We start from the raw sequence: 19,990 nt of genomic DNA, 5'->3' as shown, positions 1-19,990 counted from the left end.
GAACCTGTTATGATCCCCTAAATATTAAAAAAATCATAAGTAGTTTGATTTAATATTTCAGTGAGTGGTTTCTCTGTGTAATTATTATCCATTTATTAATAATATTCTGATTTAAACATTATAACATAGTGTATGTTTGCTTTTTTTAATCATGTTAGTTTTCAACATTATAGTCATTGATCCTTTAAATTAGATTTCGAAACACGTTTCAAAACTCATTCCACCTTGTTAATGAATTTCACAATCAATACTATATGAGAACAAATAGAATATTTTTCCTAATTTATTTAGAGTGATGAATCATCTCTTGATTACTCAAATACCTCAATTTAGTTTATGTTATACCCAATATTTGTCCATTGTTACCCTTAATTAGGATAACATATGGTCAGATCAGAGCATAATACTCTTTATATAGGATAACTTAGTGATCTCAAATCTAAGGATCACTTACACAACTATCATGTAGCCTTTACATAGACATAGATGATTTTTGTATATGAAATTCTTTTACAAGTCAGTTCAGTGTACATGTCATCTAATAAGCACCTGTATATTAGTTCCAGGTATCCCTCATATTTCAGTTCATAAAAGCAGTTGTTTCCTTTTATAAAAAAAGAATATAGCATACATTAGTCTCAACACTTATAATTAATGTTCAGTCTTAATAGAAAATTGACTAAAAACATTTAAGAACAATATTTTTGTAATAATCTTAAATTTTATTTTATCATATTTATAGGAACATATAGTACTATCATTTACAGTACAAATATTTTTTTTATTCTACTAGAATTTTAGCATAGTTACCTTTATATTTTTTTAATACCAAGTTATCCACTCAATCACTTTTCATAACTTGCAAATAAAATTTCAACATGTTCTCATCATTCAAGATTTCCATATTTATATATTACCATCAACATAATAACAACTTCTTTTCTTCTAAATTTCCTCAAGCAAATCAATTACTATATTATTCCAAAATATTTCACGTAATAAGACAACTAACTTAGTTACAACATTAAACCAACATGTATTCATATTAATGCAAATCAAACTTAAAACTTAATCTACATAATTACAGTCATATGGGTTAAAAAAAAACTAATTAAGAAACATTATCCATATTTAATTTAGATTCATACATTATTTAATTACAAAATTATATTACATAATAAAATATGTATTGATTTCACAAAATTACAAATGCGATATCTACTACTCGTTACGACGCTATGAAGTACATATAATTTATATAATACTCAGCATTAGTTTATAAATAAAGAATAGTTACTATTATTACTTTTATATGTGATTATTCTTAATTCATACAATTCATATGATTTAAGAACACAATATCTTCTCTTACCTCGACACTTGTTCCATTTTTATATTATGAATTTCTCTAATTATCCATTAACTAAGGAACTAGTCCTTGGAGAATAGTTTCTCTATTTTCCCATTAATTAGGGAATTATCTCATTTATCAAGGAACCAAAATATCTCTATCTACTTCTTAAATAGGGCTTTAATCCCATTAATTAAGGAATTAATATCTTTATCTGCCTATTTACTAGAGCACTAGTTCTATTAACCAGGGTAATTAGTTTCTTAACTACCCATTAATCAGGGTAATAGTCCTATTTATTAGGGTAACTAATTTTTTAAATAATTTATTATTTATCAAATAAGATTACTATATATTTAAAGAAGAATTACAGACACAATTAAATAATGCTCTAATTATAAGGTGTCAAACACTTACTTGATGTTTAAACACATGAAATTGTCTCCTATTGCTGAGTAGGTCTCACGACCTCTTTTATACTAGCATGAACAATATATCATTTATCATTCACTTACCATAAAAACCAATTTTATTTTCCATAAAGATTTCATATTCTCAATGACGTAAACTTATTCAATCATAATACTAAAATCTTACGTAAATATTAACTCTTTCAAATTAATAAAACATTTATATTTCTAATTTACATTATGTAGGCATTTATACTTTCTAATTTACTTTACATAACATGCATACTTCCGACTTAATTTATATTATCTTTTTAATTCTCCTATTCTTCATACTTATCACATAACAATCAAAACTTTCTAAACTATAATTTATAATAAAAATCCCTTATTGGCCGATCCTAAAGGCCTAATTCCTTTTTATTCATAAATCTAATTTTCATTTCAAAACTCCTCGTCAACATCTATTTTACATTTCTATAATCCAACTCATAATCTTAGATATATCTCTCACTAAATTTTTCTCCTTTATGATTCCATGTTCATTAAACATTTAATTCTAACTAAATAAATTTATTAAATCCATTCCAATTCACCATAAATACATCAACACATATTAATTATACAAAATTACACAAACATTTATTAAATTTCCATATTCCTTATTTTTATCCAAATAGGTTCTGGTTCTTTCTAAAACATCCAATTATTTTCTTTAATCATTCATTATTTACATCATCTACAAACAATTTCTTCATAATTACATCAATTTCACATTTCCCCTTATTTTCTTTTCAAAAGCCTAATCCAAAAATCTAATAATCATGCATTAAATCCATTTATTTTCTTTCAAAATTGTTTAAATAAACTTAAAACTTCTTACTTGGCAATAAAATGGATTTCAAAAGCTAACATGTCAAAGTTTTTTCCACTCCAATTTTTCTCCTCTTTACCGTGAGTTACAACCATGATTTTTCACTCTCCCTCACCTAGTTTCCTTTTAAATCTTTAGTTAAGAGATTGGTTGATGTTTCACGCTTTCTAACTAATTAATCTTACTAAATTTTTACTTTTCCTTAAGAATTTTTAATGTTTAACTCTCACAATTTATTATCTCTTTCTCTTTTTTATTTCCAATTCTTCCGACAATTTAAAGAAGAAGATGCTGACTAGTCCAACTTTAAGTTTATAAATAACTATTTTACTTTTAATAAATTTTTTTAAATTTTTGATTGGCTGTTAATATTCTTTTACAGCCTTATCAAACTCTGATTGCCCTGAAATTTTACTCTATTGTAAATCAATATGTTAGAATACTTCTTTTAAGTTTTAATCCGATTTAACAATAGCATTGAAAAGTACAATCAATAGTGTAAAGTTAGATGGAAGATGATTTTACATAAAAATTCAAATGTTTTGTTTCATTATTCTATGTATCGTATTAATTATTCCATTAAATTCTTAGAACCATCCTTTTATTCTAAAATATATTTATTTTATTTTTTCACCTTTAAGTTCATCTATAGTTTATTACCATTTCATAGTACCATTGTTGATTTTTAACTAAGATTTCCACAAACTTTTTATTTTATTTTATATATCCATTTATTGTCAATTAGAAATCACAATATTTCCTTAATACTATAAAATCTTTAACCGGTTTACAACTTTGATGCAATATAAATCTCATAATTATAATAATTTTATAATTTTATTTGTAAAATATTTTTGTCCCGTAAACTTTATCTTTATTATAGATTTATTAATTAAATATTAGATTCATTAATAAATATATAAATATTAAAAATAAATTTTTTTTATTAATAATAAATATATTTTACATGAATAAAATATAATTATTAACAGATTCCCAAGATAGCATATTCATTAACTATTTATGAATGCCTGCGTAATCTAAGTATAAAAAACAGAGAAGGCCGCACAACTTGTAGTGTAGCTGAAGTGTTCCCATGCATATAAAATGTCCAAGAAATCCCAAAATTAAAGAACTACTTCATCTATGCTTTTCGTTAGTTCTCTGAATTCTCAGTAAAACTGGAAACAAGCTAGTAACATAATGATAATATAGAAGGAAAATATTAATGAGACTCAAACACAATGGCCGCGTCGGAGTTGAATTAGAAAACTCATCGGCAAAAGTATGCTTTTCATGTTTTTTTTTTTTATATTATGAAGCATAGTTTTGAAACCTGATCTAACTATTTAGGATCTAAAACTAAAACTAAACTGAATTTTAAAAAACAAAAAATAATAAAATCCAAAGTGACCTGGTTGATCCGGTCAAAAATCTAATTACAACTTGTTAACTATATTTTTTTTTTATTAAAATAATATCATTTTAATTTTAAAAAATCAATCTAAATAACCCAATAAACTAATCAAAACTCAAATCTTAAACTAAACCGGGTTTAAAAAATACACCACAAAGGTTCTGCCATGCAGCAAATACAAAAACAGAAGAACATGATACGAACTTCAAGGACATGTAATACAAAGACAAGAACATAATGATAATATAGAAGGATGCAATTTGTCGCATTTTATCATCCCGTTTATTCTCTGCATTAATCTTCTCCTCCGTCGAGATTCTATACCATTGTGCTTGGAATCAACAATGGTGCTTCGAGAAAGATAATGACCATTTTGTATTCCCAGTGGACTCCCTCATCCCTAAGGGAAAATAATAAGAAAATCTTGAATCATTATTATTTACGGATATATTTTTAGCTTATAATACCCTCTTTCTTCTTATATTTGAAAATTATTTTTTTTTAAAATTTAAAATTTTTATATTTTTTTATTTGAAATTAATATTTTTTTAGTATTTTTAAATTATTTTGATGTTGATGATAAAAATAATTTTTTAAAAATAAAAAATATTTTAAAAATAACTGCAACTATACTTTTAAAAAATTTCTATATAGCTTATGTTTTCACTTGTGTTTCAATAAAATTTGAATTTTTTTATTTAAAATTAATTTTTTACTGTAATTGAATTTAATTATAGTGTTTATTTTGAATTTAATTAATTAATAAATTAAATTTATATATTTAGATGAATAAAATAATTTTTTATATTTTTTATATTACCATTATTATTTTTATCTTATTTCTTTAAAATTTTCTAAAAAAATGATGTTTTAGAAAAATTAGTTTTATCATTAATATATTTTTCTTTTTTAAAATATAAATTAGAGCTATTAACCTTTATTTATTTTTATAGTATTTTTAAAAATTAAATTTTATTTAAAAATTAATTATTAACGATCAAAATTCTCATCTTGATTTGCCCATTGAGCAAAGCCCATAAAAGTAAAAGAAATTATTATTTATTTTACACAGCAAAATAAATAATCATGCAACAAAAAAAATGTGGTTGATGTCATAAAATATAGAATTCAAGTAGACCAAGCAATTCTCTTTAGTAGCGAAGCAGCCACTGCCCTTCACGTCTCCCTCACAGGTCAGCCACAGAGTTCCCATCGTTCTCTCGTTCTCTCCCTTCCACCAACCAACGCAAAGGTATAATCTTTTTAAGTTTAGCTGTTTGAATTCCAAGTAGCTGATAACAATGAACACATAAATGATTAATTCACTCAAACCCTCTTCTCAGGTGGGTGTTTGAAGCGATCGAGAGAGAGAGAGTAAGAAAGAGTAAGATCAGCAAGTATGGGTGAGGTGGAGGAATCCGGTGAAATGAATAGCAGTGAAAGGCGCGTGGGAATAATTTATGATGAGAAGATGTGTAAGCATCATACTCCTGATGGTGATTATCATCCAGAGAATCCCAATCGCATTAGGGTTATTTGGAACAAGCTCTTAGCCAATAACATTCCTCAAAGGTACTTCCTTTATAACTTTTTTTTTTTGGGGGGGGGGGTAAATAGTATTAATGGTTTATGACTGGACTTATTATTATTGTTATTACCTTTGAATATTTCAGGTGTGTGGTTTTGAGTGGGAAAGAAGCAGAAGATAAATATTTAATGGCTGTTCACTCTAAAAATCATGTTAATTTGATTAGAAATATAAGCTCCAAACAGTTTGATTCACGAAGAAATGGGATTGCATCAAAACTGAATTCAATTTACTTTAATGAGGGATCATCTGAAGCTGCTTATCTTGCGGCCGGCTCCGTTTTAGAGGTATGTTTTCTTTTGTTATTAATAGTTTGACGTATTTAAGGATACTTGTCCTTTGTTTATTGTGTTCTATCTTATTTTTCAATACTGAAAGGTTTACTGAAGATTTCACACAAAGATGATGTGTTTGGTAAGAGAAGTTTCTATGAAATTAAGTGTCCAACTTTAAGGTGGTTGTATTTTTCTGTATGATTTCTTAAGCTCTTGTAAAGACAATAATTGTAAGTTCAGAATATCAAGTGTTCCAAATGGATTCATTATTAGGCTGACTATTATGTCCTGTTTTGCTTTACATTTGGCTTGCAACTTGCAATTTCTATACTGGATATGAAGCTAATTTTACTTCATTGAGTCGTGAATTATGACTAGTTTAGTAACAATATATTATCAGTCAAATTTATTTTTAATCATGAATGTGTTCTCAACTAGCTTGCTGAGAGAATTGCAAAAGGGGATTTGAATTCTGGTGCTGCGATTGTTAGGCCTCCTGGACATCATGCTGAATATGATGAGGCGATGGGTTTTTGCCTATTCAATAATGTGGCTGTGGCAGCGAGTTTTCTATTAGATGGAAGAGTGAGAACTATGTTTTTGTATTTACATATGTTCAAATTTTATTTTATCCTTGAATCTAGTTTACTAATATACTTTTTTTGTTTTTAAACTCTTACTAAGATGCTGTCTTTTTCAACATTTCATCTTATACTTGTTACCTTTGATTATGACAGCCAGAATTGGGTGTTAAAAAGATTTTGATTGTTGACTGGGATGTTCATCATGGAAATGGCACTCAAAAGACATTTTGGAATGATTCTCGGGTCTTATTTTTCTCTGTTCATAGGTACTGTATACATTTAAGTTCTTAATTTTCTCTTCCATCAACCTTTTATCACGAGCCCCAACTTGGCAATATAACCTTAGTAATATGTTGTCTATATCTTTATCTCTTGATTCTGATATGTTTTCATTGAAGCATTAACATTTTTTGAGAGGTAATTTTCTATGTTTGTCACAGATTGTTAGTGATATATCCAACTTCAGCTTTTTAGGAAGTGATTTATCAAGCTTTATCTTGTCGTAATTTTATCTTTGTTCTTTTTGTTGGGATGTTTTAAGTTGACACTCAATTTGTAATTTATGCGTGCTATGGATAATAATTTTACTTGTATCTAATCATGATGATTATGTGGATTGTGAATTTATGTAGGCATGAGTTTGGGGGTTTTTACCCAGGGAATGATGATGGCTTTTATACTATGATTGGAGAAGGACCAGGTACGGGATATAATATAAATGTCCCTTGGGAGCATGCAAGATGTGGGGATGCAGATTATCTTGCTGTTTGGGATCACATCTTGATCCCTGTTGCTAAGAAATTTGATCCTGACATGATTATAGTATCTGCAGGATTTGATGCAGGTCTGATTTCTGCAATTACTTTATTTTTTTATTTTTTTATTATGATTGTGTTTTAGGTATTTCACTAGAGATTTAGCTTTGTGTACACGTCAAAGCTCTGTTAAGTGTAATAGCCTTGACTACCAGATGCTCACACATTGTATATAATGCATGAATATGCACATTATTCTTCTTCATATGCCTTAAACATGACCTTGAACACAGCAGCCTTACAAGCAGACTTCATATGCCTTAAACATGACCTTGAACACAGCGGCCTTACAAGCAGACTTCATATGCCTTAAACATGACCTTGAACACAGCAGCCTTACAAGCAGATCCTTGATTGTTTATGACGGTGTAGTTATGCTTAGTAATACATGTTTAGGAAACTAAGCAACTTTTCAAAATACATTGGATGCTTAATGCCATATTGTAATTCATTATATTAGTTAAAATGTTCTTTTGGTTGCATTTACTTCTACATTAAATATCTAGGCATTCCTTTGTAATTTATGTATAAGATAGAAATCATATTCCCTGTTGTATGTTGATTTGATGTGTGCTTCTAATAATTTTATGAGATAACTGGCTTTTTGTTTTTTATTTTATTAAGTGTTGTTTTACATCTTTCAACAGCTGTTGGTGATCCTCTTGGTGGATGTTGTGTCACTCCATATGGATACTCAGTAATGTTGAAAAAGGTTGCTGCTGCAGTTAACTTTTTCTTTCTTTCTTTTTAAATTTGTATGGTATTTTCATAGTGATGTTTCCTCAACTGAGGGGTAAAGACTTCTGGACTTGTACAGTAGCACATTTGATAGGGATTTTGCATGAGAAACTTAATTTTATTTTTGAATTCTCTAGGTTTTATTTGAACTGCCTTTATGGGTGGTGATTGGTTTTTTTATAGGGATCTTACTTGCATGAGAACATAATGTTTTTCTTTCTTTATTTATTTTTTACTTTTCTTTTCAGTTGATGGATTTTGCCCAAGGTAAGATTATGTTGGCATTAGAAGGAGGATACAACCTTGATTCTATTGCAAATTCATTTCTTGCATGCATGAAAGTTCTTCTTGAAGACAAACCTGTCAGTGGGTCTGTAGAGGCATACCCATTTGAGTCGACATGGCGTGTGATACAAGCGGTAAAATAGCATATTTGAATTAAACCTGATTATCTTTTTCCTCCACCAGTATCAATTTTCCTTATTTCTGTAATTGTTTTTTTCAATCTCAAGTGATGTATTATTTATTCCCCAGGTTCGCAAGAAATTAAGTTCCTACTGGCCTGCACTTGCAGATGAATTACCATTAAAGTTGACTATTCAAAATGCCCCTCATCCGGTAAGGCTTTCGTAAAAGGAACATCCTTTCTCTTGCAAGTCTTTCATGTCATAGTCTCACCAAATTTAAAAGCAGACAATTTTTTTATGGGTGAATAAAAACCTGAATTTGTGGGGGGGAAAAGTAGATAGTGCAAGGCATTGAAGGACATGATTGTAGAATTACTATTAGACATAATACCTGAATGCTGGTTATCTAAATGTTGTTCTCGAAGGAAAAGAGTTTTCAACTTAATTTTTTATATTTCCTCATGTAATTTAGATATGTTTTGCTTGCTGCTTTCATTTTAATGTTTTTGCCTAAATTGCAGTTCTTTCTACTCTTCAGTTGTGTTCCATGCTAAGATAAACATTTTTCATTCCAGCATATTCTTATCTCAAACTCTGACTCTGAAGGTGAGGATGAAAAGGCTCCAAGTATTGATTCAGAAATTGTTCAGGAGGTCATGGAACCCTTTTCGAAGCTGAAAGTTGAAGATAACCAAGGTAACGAGATAATTTGAAGCCAGAAGACGTCAAAGTTGAATTATTCTGTAATTTCGTTTCATTTTACATATTGTCAACTAAATGCCAGATCAAGTGGCTGCATCTTCTACCTCTTGGAGATCTGAGCTTTCAAAGATTGATATTTGGTATGCTTCTTTTGGATCAAATATGTGGAAGCCTAGATTCCTATGCTATATTGAAGGTGGTCAGGTACTATACTTGGTATCATAGTGATGTTACCATACTGAATGAACACGGTTTTAACAGATTCAAAGCATTTCTTAGGTTTTGGTCCGATGCATTTTAAAGTTTGTGCAATTAATATTTTGAAAATTTGAAAGAGTCCACCTGCTTTAGCATATATCAATTCCATTTTTTGTAAATGACTTTCAGGTAGATGGTATGAAGAAGCCATGTACTGGTTCAATGGACAAAAACCTGCCAAAAGAGATTTTGTGGAAAATTTTCCCACACAGACTATACTTTGGTCGTGATTCTACACGTACATGGGGCCCTGGGGGAGTTGCTTTTCTTCATCCTGATAGTAGTGTTGGTGAAAAAACTTACATGTGCCTGTATAAAATAACGTATGCTCCTGTTTCTTTTCTTTTTTTTTCCTTTCAAATTTCTAATGTATATCTCTCCCTCTCGATGTTTTGAAGTGAATCTTGGTCTTTGTTGGATTTTCAGTATAATAAATAGAAAATTCATGAAAATGATTTAGGGTTTCTTTTAATTATCCACTTTATTTGTCTTCTCACTTGCTTGCTTTCCTTTTTTTCCCTGCTCTGCACAGACTGGAGCAGTTCAATGATGTTTTGCTTCAAGAAAATGTATCGAGTTATGAGATGAATTCACCTGTATTTGATTTGGCTGCACTACAGTCTATCAAGAACAAGGGGTCCATTTCTTTGGAGGTTTTCAAGGCATGTCATATTTGTTGTGCCTGGCTTGTATCAGGCTGCAACAGACAACAGTAAAATACTATTTTACATTGTGGGTTTTGTATTGCTCGCAAAATTCACACTTTGTTTCTCATGCAGAGCGGCTGGTACCATAATGTTGTTTACTTGGGAAATGAGCGTGATATTCCTATACTGACTATGACGTACACACTGAGACTTTTTCTTTGCTGTTTGATTTTATTTTTCTGAATTTTTCTCTAAGCATTTTGCACTCTGTGATTATTCAGGTGTTCAATTTCTGATGCTGAAAGCTTTAAACTTGGAGAGTTTCCCGTGCGCCGTCCTTCTAAAGAGTATGCCAATACCTTAGTGAAGGGCCTGGTTGAAGGTGGACAACTCTCAGAAGAGGAAGCCATTGCTTACATAGAAGAAGCTTCTTCGAAACCACTGTGTTAGCAACCTCAGTCTTATTTAATATCTTCGTGTAAATGTTTCAAATCGGTAGGCTTGATGAAACAGTCATTCGTGCTCTTCTGACAGGAAGTTTGAGAGTGTATTACTGTATGTGCTATGAATACTCCTGATTCTGGCCAAACCTTTCAATATTGGTAATTGGCATTGCTGTGGGTCTGAAGATCCCATTGATCCATGATGTGTTGCTGGTCATCATTCCTCCTACGATGACTGATGTAGAAGACATTTTTACTAGCGATGCAGCTGATTTTCTTTTTATTTGGAATATTCTTGATTAGTACGAGTATGATTGCACATGCATGGTCAACTATATTTCTTCATTCGTCCTTTGTAGAACATCTATTCCGAGGTAATTCACTCATTATTTTCTCATTCAACAACTTGGGTAGGACTTTTTAAGTTTAAACACATCTCCAGTGCCAGTATTCACACACCGCTGGCGGTGTGCATAGAGCGCAGATTCCAAGGTCCTCTGACTTGTATTGCCTTTCACCATCGAAGTCATGGCTGTAGAGTCTGTAATTGGACGAAGTCTATGCGATTCTTTTCTGGGTCTGGCCGGGCTACCCAGCATGCATCCTTGTACCCATAAAAGCACAACTTCAAGGAGCTTAGGCAATCTAACAATGGAAAATAACTGTCCAGATTACTTGTGTTTATGGTGTCATGAAACCAGGAGCCTTTGAGCAAAGAAACAAGCAGAGCATTCGGCAACTTTCCAACGCCAAGCACACAATTTTTGAACAGCGATTCATAGAGTTTCATTGATTCATCGGTGTGCTGATTAAAAAAAAAATGCTCGAACCATCACTCACCAGCCCCTCCATAACTCCTAAAATGGATCTACTGCAGAGCTAACCGCAGAATGCTCAGTGGTAGTGTTTCAATGTTCTCCGTATGTGTTAGGAAGTGTCTCTTATACCTCCTCATCAGTTTTGGGCTGTAACATGAACTTGCAAGTTGATCATGGGCAGGAGCAAACAACCAACTTGAATTGGAAAAAGGAAAAATAGCCAAAGCTCAATGGTTTGGCACAAAACATCCTCCATCTGATCATTAGTGGCAATAAACTAAACTTGTAATTCCCTTTTCCCAACCATATCACAAACAAAATGAAAATCATTTCAACATGTTTCATGAGTGAATAATACATCAGCCTCTCAATTCGCTCCAAGATTATCACACTATAAGATAAGAGGAGGAGCCATTGTAACTCAACAACAACATTAACAATAATGTTACATTCAACCTTCGTAGAAAATCAAGCAACCGTTTTCTACTTACTAGACTTATAAAAGATAAAGTTATAACTAAAACATAAAGCATAAGCACTCATAGACTTTCGATCATCGACATTATGAGCTCAATCATAGCCATTGAAGCCATGGAGTAGGATATGAGAAGAGGCAACAAAAATAAGTCAAAATAAGATATCCTATACAAATCTCATTAACAACAAAAGAAAAACACAACTATGTAAAAGAGCTCTAACCACCCGATAATATCACTTATGTCAGAATAAGCAGAATTATTGTTTGAAGTCGCAAAAATATGAGAACCAATAGTCATTGATGTGGAAACTAGCTGACATTGGGATATGTTAACCTTGTTCACAATGTCAAAGGCATAGTGAGATTGAGAGAAGAATAGCCTTTGAGAAATTTATTGCATCTCAATACCAAAAAACTAACTAAGATGATCAAAGTCTCAAATAAAGAATTCTATACCAAGATGAGCAATCATCCAAGTCACAAAAGAAAGATCATTCATTACCTATGAATAGAAGAAAAATTGATCATTACCTATGATAAAGATATTATCAACATGAACTAGAATATTGATGTAGATAAAAAAAAATACATATGTAAAAGTGAAGTGTTAGTATGTCATTCATGTAAGTCAAGACTCAATAAGAAATTATGAAGCTAATCGAACCGTATACGCGGTATTTGTTTAAATCCACAGAGAGACTTGTGAAGTTTGTATACATGAAAAAAAGGTGATGATCAATAAAACACATAGACTGTTTTATATAAACTTTAGTGTAAAAATACCATTAAAAAAAGTATTTTGAAAATCTAGCTAATAAATAAACTGACACATATGAAATAAAAATAACCAAAACTATTTAAACTATAGCTAGCTTAATAAATGAACTAAAGGCTTTGTCAAAGTTAATATCCTTTTGTTAATGACACCTTTTGGCTACTAGTCAAATCTTATAGCATTCAATGAACCTATTAAGTTTTTTTTTTCACCCATTTGCAACCAATAACATTCATAAAGAGATACAAAAGAACCAATGGCCAAGTGTGATTGAGGATCAACATATTGATTTTCATAGCCATTATTGAATTTCATTTGAGATGTTGTTTGATATTAGTGTAACAAATAAGTTGTAACAAAAAGGGTAGAGCAAACATGGCTACGGAAAGACACAAAATAAGATAACATTTAAGTTGACATGGATGAATGGTCATAGGATGAGTATAAATAGGAGTATATTATGAGATATTTGAAAAAAAAAGATAGACGAGAGCAACTATTTTCATGAAAACATTGAGACTAAAAGTAGTGAGCAGAGTTCTAGAGGTAGATATATGACAAGAGACGATATGAGACTATGTTGGAGTTGTAGAATGGGAACCAAATGTAGAGATCAAAAAAAGGATTAGAGAAGAATCATCATAAGGTGTCTCACAATTAGGAGACAAAATTGAAGGTGAGGATGGCCATAAAAAAAAAAGGGTAATAGGGTAGATACATGAATGCTAATCCATGAAGAATAAGTAGTGGAAGGACAAGAGAAAAAATATTATAAGTATGAAAAGGAAACTAATGAATTGGACTTGGTATAGAAAAAGAAAGGTATAAAGAAAGGAGACTTATCAAACATGCAATATCAAATGACATAGACTTGATGTGTATAGATATCCATGCAAAAATATCCTACGTGATCTAGACTATAACTAAGAAAGACAAGCTGGTATAATAAAAATCAAGTTTATGTTTGTTGTATGAAGGTAGAAATGAGAAGCATAAGCAACTAATTGTTTTTTAAAAAAATTCATAGGTTGTCATTTAAAAAGTTTTAAAAAAGGATATTGATGTTATAGAGTTGGAGTAGACATTCAATTAATGAGAAAAATAATAGTTCCAAAGGTATGAGACTAAAATGTTTATGAGAAAGAATCATGTTCGAGTAAAGTGAGACCAATATCAATAATATTCTTGTGACGATGTTCCACGACCTTATTTTGATCATGTGTATAAGAACAAATCATATAATGAGCAATACTTTCAATTTTAAAATAGGAATTTATTTTACAAAAGTAATTGTTTTATACTAGTTCCAAACTAGGTGTCAACTAACTCTTGAAATTGAATAAAAACATTATAAGTTTTAAATGTATTACATAAAGAAAAAAACATATATATAAAATAAATATACAAAAATAACAATGTACTTATATCCATTCACTGAGTAGGTTAGTGAAAGAACCCAATTATCATGAAAGACTAAGAATAAGAAAGCCAAACTAAAATGCTTCAACAACCCTAAAGGAGGTTGATTGGACTTGCCTAGAGGAAAGTTGCTTAATTAAAATGATAATTGGCTAAGAAAGAAATCAAAAGAACCTTTTTAACCATATAGAGGGCTTGACACAAGTTTTGAGCCTTATTAGAGAGAATCAAATAAAAGATACAAGAGTGTGGATGACTAAGTTGATAACGCAAGATTTCATTAGTAGTTTTATTTGACAGAAAACACTTGAGGACTAAATATAGAGGGATAATACTAAAGCTAGTAAAACCATTTTTAGTGATACTAGATATGAGGATAACTCTGGAAACTTGATCATTGGCAAGACTGAAGTGATTATGAATTTAAAAAAAAAAAATTCATGATTTTTTTTTTTAAAAAATCATTAATAAAAGCAAATTATTGTACAAAAAACAAGGACTTTGTGATATCTAGAATATATAAAATGATAAATAGTTTTAGGAAACATTTAGGCGTATGAATTGAAGTATATATTCTTAAAATTATTCGAAGCTAGTGTAGGGTTCTACATTAATGAGTCTAGCAATTTTCAACATGACATAATGAGTTGTCTTAATATCAGAAAGCCGCCATAACATTATGTCTATTATCACACAATTTAACTCAATTCTTCCTTTCCTCCAAATTATTTTTATGGCTGGCCCTATGGTATGGTTTAGAATTGCCCATGTTTTTCTTTCAATTGTCATCATAATTCTACTTTATCTAGCACTTTTGAGCATATAGAATTAAAATACCCATTTCCCCCAAATTTCCCCAAGCAACTAGAATGAACATTTAGCTCTGTCTCTCTCTTATTATAAAAGCATTAAAATAAAAGAGAATAGATTGTAAAAAAACCTTACCCAACCAAATTTAAACTTGATTTAGTGAGTCTTTGTCAATTCTCCACTTCTCCTCTTCCATCCAAGCTTTCTTTCACTAATTTATTCCACTCCTAAAACATCCTCCCTCTCTAAAATCTTTCTCTTAGATTGTTTTTCCCTTAGTAAAACCACTCTTAAACCCTCTCTCACCCCTGATCTTGGAAGAACAACCATGAATTTGAAGAAGAATAAACAAATGGAAGCTCCTTTTTGCCCATTTATATTTGGCTGTTGTTTTCTATAAATTACAAAAATGCCACTACTTAATAAGTCATGTATCACTTATTGTATTTACCCTAACGTTATTACTGTTTTATATGGTTAAATCATCAAGATTTTTAACTAAATTTTTAGAAATTTTAATATCTAATTGTAATAAAAATTTCTTCAGATCCTTATTAGTTTCAGTAAAAATTTATGCAATTATTCGTGAAGCTTATACTAGTGATTAATGTTATATATTCACATGTAAGATCATATATTAATTTATCTAGAGTTTTATTTTATTATTTTTATTATTATTGTCTAATTATTTTCACCTCAATTTATAAAAAACTTTCATTTAAATAATAATTTTACTTGATGGGGGGATTTATGTTTTTTATGACGGGGCTACCATTTTGCATACCAATTTATTTCTCTACTCCATCCGGTATTTAAATAAATTCATTGAGGATTTTTCATTTCAGTCTAATTTTTTTTATATAAATTATTATTTTTCAATCAAGAATTTTTTTTATGTAACCCTGGTTTACTAACTTTGAGTCGGAGGTTTACATTGAAGCTGCCAAGAGTTAGGACCACTGTTGGATCTAGGACACCCAAGATTGGTACAAAGTGCCTGGAGTCAGGCAAAAACCAAGTTCAAAGCCTTTTAAACTTTGATTACAAGCACTAGTCTCAACAATTTGAGTATCTTATTTAGAAGAAGTGCATTTAAAAAAAAACAAAAAAGCCACTACCAGAAAACCGATAAATACAAACGGAAATACCGAGAGAATATTTCCGTCGGTAAATTTTCGAGGGATTTTACCGACGGACATATTCCCTCGGTATATACCGAGAGAATTACGGAGGGACAAAAAAATTAAAACAAAGCAAAAACAAATGATGACGTGTCAGGATTTACCAACGGAATTACCGACGGAATTTATTCCATCGATAAAATCCATCGGTAAATCCGTTGGTAAACTTGTTTACACTGTTCATCATGTCAATTACAAAGGGAATCACCGACGGATAAAATCCGTCGGTATTTTCCAGAGAACTCCAGAACTGTTCACTTTCCAATTGCACTTTTAATTGTTGTTCTTTACGGACAAAATCACCGACGGATTGAAAAGTCGTCGGTGTTATTTGGCGGTTTTCTGAAAAAATTCAATTGATTTAAAATTTTCATTTAAATATTACAGACGGAATCACCGACGAACTGAAAAATCATCGGTAATTGTTGGCGGTTTCTAAAAACTTTTTACGAAATTGAAAATTTAAATTAAATATTACCGACGGAATAATTAAAAAATATTAATATTCAATTATCCGTCGGTAAATTCGTCGCTAACGCGCCCCAATAAAAAGGCTGAATCCCTTATTTCACAAGAGACAGACTTATTTCTTCTTCTTCTACTTCTTATTCTTATTCTTCTTCTTCTTCTTCTTCACTATATGTAAAAAACATCAATATCTATTTCTTTCTCTTCTTTTCTCTCCTCATCTCCTTCTCTTTTTCTCCATGCTCGGGTATGTCTTCTTCTTCTTTCTTCTTTTATCCTCTTAGTTTTTTTTAATTAATATGCTTTACGAAAAAAATTTTCTCTCCTTAGCTTCACTTGCAACTACATTAAGGTAAGATTTTTCTTCTTTTTTCATGATTTTTTAACCCTTTATATTTGTTTTTTTATTTTATTTTTAATTGTTTTTGTTCTTAATAATTGTATAAATGTTGTTGTGAGATTTGTTTTTTCATATGAGATTAATTTTTAGTTGATTTATTTATAGGATTTTTAAATTTTTAGCAGTTGCAACTTCATTTTTTTAATATGAATTTTTTTAGATGAATTTATTTTTTCATTTTATTTATTTGTTGCAAATTTGTTTGAGTTGATTTTCTTATTTTTTTTCAAGCATTTTGAGTATATATTATACAATGTTGATTTATGTTAATTTAATTATTTTATAATTTTATAAAATGAATTTTTTTAAAATAATTACCGACGGAATTACCGATGGAATTTCCATCGGTAATTCCCTCGGTAAATCTGTTGGTAATAAAAAAATATTATTACCGAGGGATATACCGACGAAATGAAGTGGGTAATTTTATTTTTTTATTTCCGACGGATTTACCGACGGATAAAAAATTACCAATGAAGGATTCACCGACGGAGCATTTCTGTCGGTGATGTCGTCGGTAAATTAATTACCGATGGAATATGTGTCTTACGCCGACGGAAAAATTCCGTCGGTAAAACTGTTAAATCTTGTAGTGAGCTAAAAGAAAATATGTTCAACCTAACAAATTTTCAATTAAATTAAAAAAAACAAAAAATGATATTAAACAATTTAAACTTTTCTTTCTAGATATATTCATTTTGTAACTTCTGTTCATTTATTAAAAAAATCTAAATCTACTATGGAGATGATGAGATGAATAGTTTTAAAATCGTGCATATATTGTGTGAGTTTGAAAAGAAATTGTATTCACTTTTGAGAGATATGTGATATGAAATTATAGGTTTGGATCTCGTAAGTTATATTTGATATGATTTTTAGAAATTCATTCAAGTTATTTTTTATTTTTTACTCAAAAGAATTATAAGTATGCTTAATTAGAAATAACTTTTAATTTAAATTATTTTTTAAATAAAATTGAGTTAAAGTTTTGCTTTAATTAATTAAAAGTATAGACTTTTAACTTTTAACTTAAGGATTCTAACTTATATTACACTCTGTTTATTTTTTAAAAAATTTAAACTATTTTGTTTTACCAAAAATACATATATAATGATTTTAAATCATTTTTGTCAATTTTCTAAATTGGACAACATCTAAAGTGAATTTTGCAATTTCGTATTGCTGGTGAAACCTTAATCAAAACCATATAAATCTAGTTCGAAGACGGAAAAATAAAGAAAATAGATTTTTGAACTAAAATAAAACTTTTTGCTAATGTGTGGCTAGCCATATATTTTTTCTGAATTTTATATGTTAGTTCTTTATCTTTAAATATTATATTTTTACTATATACTTGCAAGTATAATTTCTTCTAATTAAGCTATAGAAAGGTATAATTAAAAAAAAGTTTGAAAATAAAAAAAATCAGCTGGTTCTATGTTTATATGAACAATAAAGCCAACCCATAAATTATAGGGTCGGTTTTTTTTTTTTCAAACCCAGAAATTATAAGTTCCTCTCAAACACAACAAAACAGAAGGTCCAAAAATATTTAAAGTTTTCCTAAATGGAAATTTCATCTTTAGAATTGAATGCTCGCGCGCTGCGGGGAATTAAAAAAAATTATTCTATATAACAGTCACTGTTCCAGTTGAATATGATGTTTTGATTGTTTTGTTTCTTCTCGCCGGGAGTCGAGGCATAACATATTTTATGGTTTCATGGTAGGAAAGATCATGCCCAGGTGCATGCACTTTGCTTGGCCACGCGGTATGCCCTTTCGTCTTGAAGAATGTGGAAACAGCTACCACCACCTCAAATCACCCTACATATGATGTAATTTTAAGAAAATTTTTAATGTTATTATATTGGTAAGTGCGCAATACAAATTCAAATCAAATAAAAATCTATGTATATATTTTTTAATAGAAAACAGTACATTTTTTAACATAAAAATGTCCCACAATAAAAAAAAAATACATCTAGACCATTTGATTGTGTTCTTAATATGAATTCAATCATCAATTCAAATATATTTTGAAAAACATTGCTAATTATAATACAACCATATTATTATCAAATAAAAACTAAGTACATGTTCGAAGAAAGAGCTATCAGTTTCAAAGGAACGTAGAAAATCCTGATGTAGTTTTCTTTTCTTCGAAGTTGTGTCTTACCTAGCTAATGACTTTTTTATTGCTTCAAAATAGACATTCCTTCCTTCTTAACGTTCATGCATCTTGGACAGTTGTGTCCTACCTTGCTAATTGTTTTTTTATTGAGCACTAACTCGTCTCAGAATTTCAAACTCCCCTTAACACGGTTTTAAATAGGAGCAGAGATAATTAAGGCATAAACAAAGCCGCCACGAACCACAAGTTCCCCTTGCTATATATAAATACCCCAATATTCCTTTGCATCTTGTAAAACTCAGCCGTAAGAAAAGAAAAACTTTGCTTGAGCACTTCTCTGTTTTCACTCATGGAAGCAACAAAATTCTCATCCTCCAAGCTTGCCTTGAGGCCAATTTCTTCAGTGAAACCATGCCCTAGAAGAAACACCGTTGTCGCCCTTGATAGAAGAAATAAGGGACGAGACTATGGGGGTAAGCTTGTAGATGAAAGCATGATTGTACTGCGATTACGAATTAAGGAGACGAAGATGTCGGAGGAAAGCAACAATCCACCTTCTCATTGGATGGAGTGGGAGAAACAATATTTCATGCATTGCAACTACAACAACGATGTTTGTGAAGCAGTGCAGATGTTGCAGAACTATTTGATGAATGTTAGACCAAGTTTGGCACTAGGGATGGTGCTACTTGTTTCGTTGAGTGTGGCCATCTCTACTGGGGTGGTTTTGTTGCAGGCTATGGAGATGGCTATGGGAGTTCTATCCGCCTTACATTAGATGATATATCTATATATATCAAGAATTCACGAGTATTAATGACTTTGATGATCTTTTGCGAGCTTTGTGATCAGCTTGTACTGTTTGTTTTACTTTTGAGCTGATCATGAAATCCTTCTTTTCATGTATTCGGATTATTATTATTTTACCAATGACCAATTGCTTCAATTCATAAATATTCTTTTCTTTCTTTTCCTCGTTTTTGATTCTTTGAGTTTCTTTGAA

General features: G+C 30.2%; 2 protein-coding genes across 2 annotated transcripts; both read left to right on the top strand.

Annotated features, from left to right (window-relative positions):
* The first annotated feature begins 5,156 nt into the window (after positions 1-5,156).
* Positions 5,157-10,789, top strand: LOC133699573 (histone deacetylase 5). The gene is made up of 15 exons (XM_062122870.1): positions 5,157-5,301; positions 5,393-5,621; positions 5,723-5,924; positions 6,351-6,497; positions 6,650-6,762; positions 7,129-7,340; positions 7,959-8,023; positions 8,298-8,468; positions 8,584-8,667; positions 9,032-9,152; positions 9,241-9,362; positions 9,546-9,739; positions 9,949-10,078; positions 10,196-10,260; positions 10,345-10,789. The coding sequence occupies exons 2-15, from the start codon at positions 5,449-5,451 to the stop codon at positions 10,511-10,513; spliced, it is 1,968 nt and encodes a 655-aa protein (XP_061978854.1). The 5' UTR covers positions 5,157-5,301; positions 5,393-5,448; the 3' UTR covers positions 10,514-10,789.
* Positions 10,790-19,336: 8,547 nt separating this feature from the next.
* On the top strand, positions 19,337-19,765 carry LOC133700093 (uncharacterized). Its single transcript, XM_062123655.1, has one exon. The coding sequence runs from the start codon at positions 19,337-19,339 to the stop codon at positions 19,763-19,765; it is 429 nt and encodes a 142-aa protein (XP_061979639.1).
* The last annotated feature ends 225 nt before the right edge of the window (positions 19,766-19,990 follow it).

This window comes from Populus nigra, chromosome 7 (assembly GCF_951802175.1).
Source record: "Populus nigra chromosome 7, ddPopNigr1.1, whole genome shotgun sequence".
In the NCBI taxonomy this organism is placed as follows: Eukaryota; Viridiplantae; Streptophyta; class Magnoliopsida; order Malpighiales; family Salicaceae; genus Populus; species Populus nigra.
The sequence above is the reverse complement of the archived record's forward strand: the minus strand, read 5'-3'. Positions and strand labels throughout refer to the sequence as shown.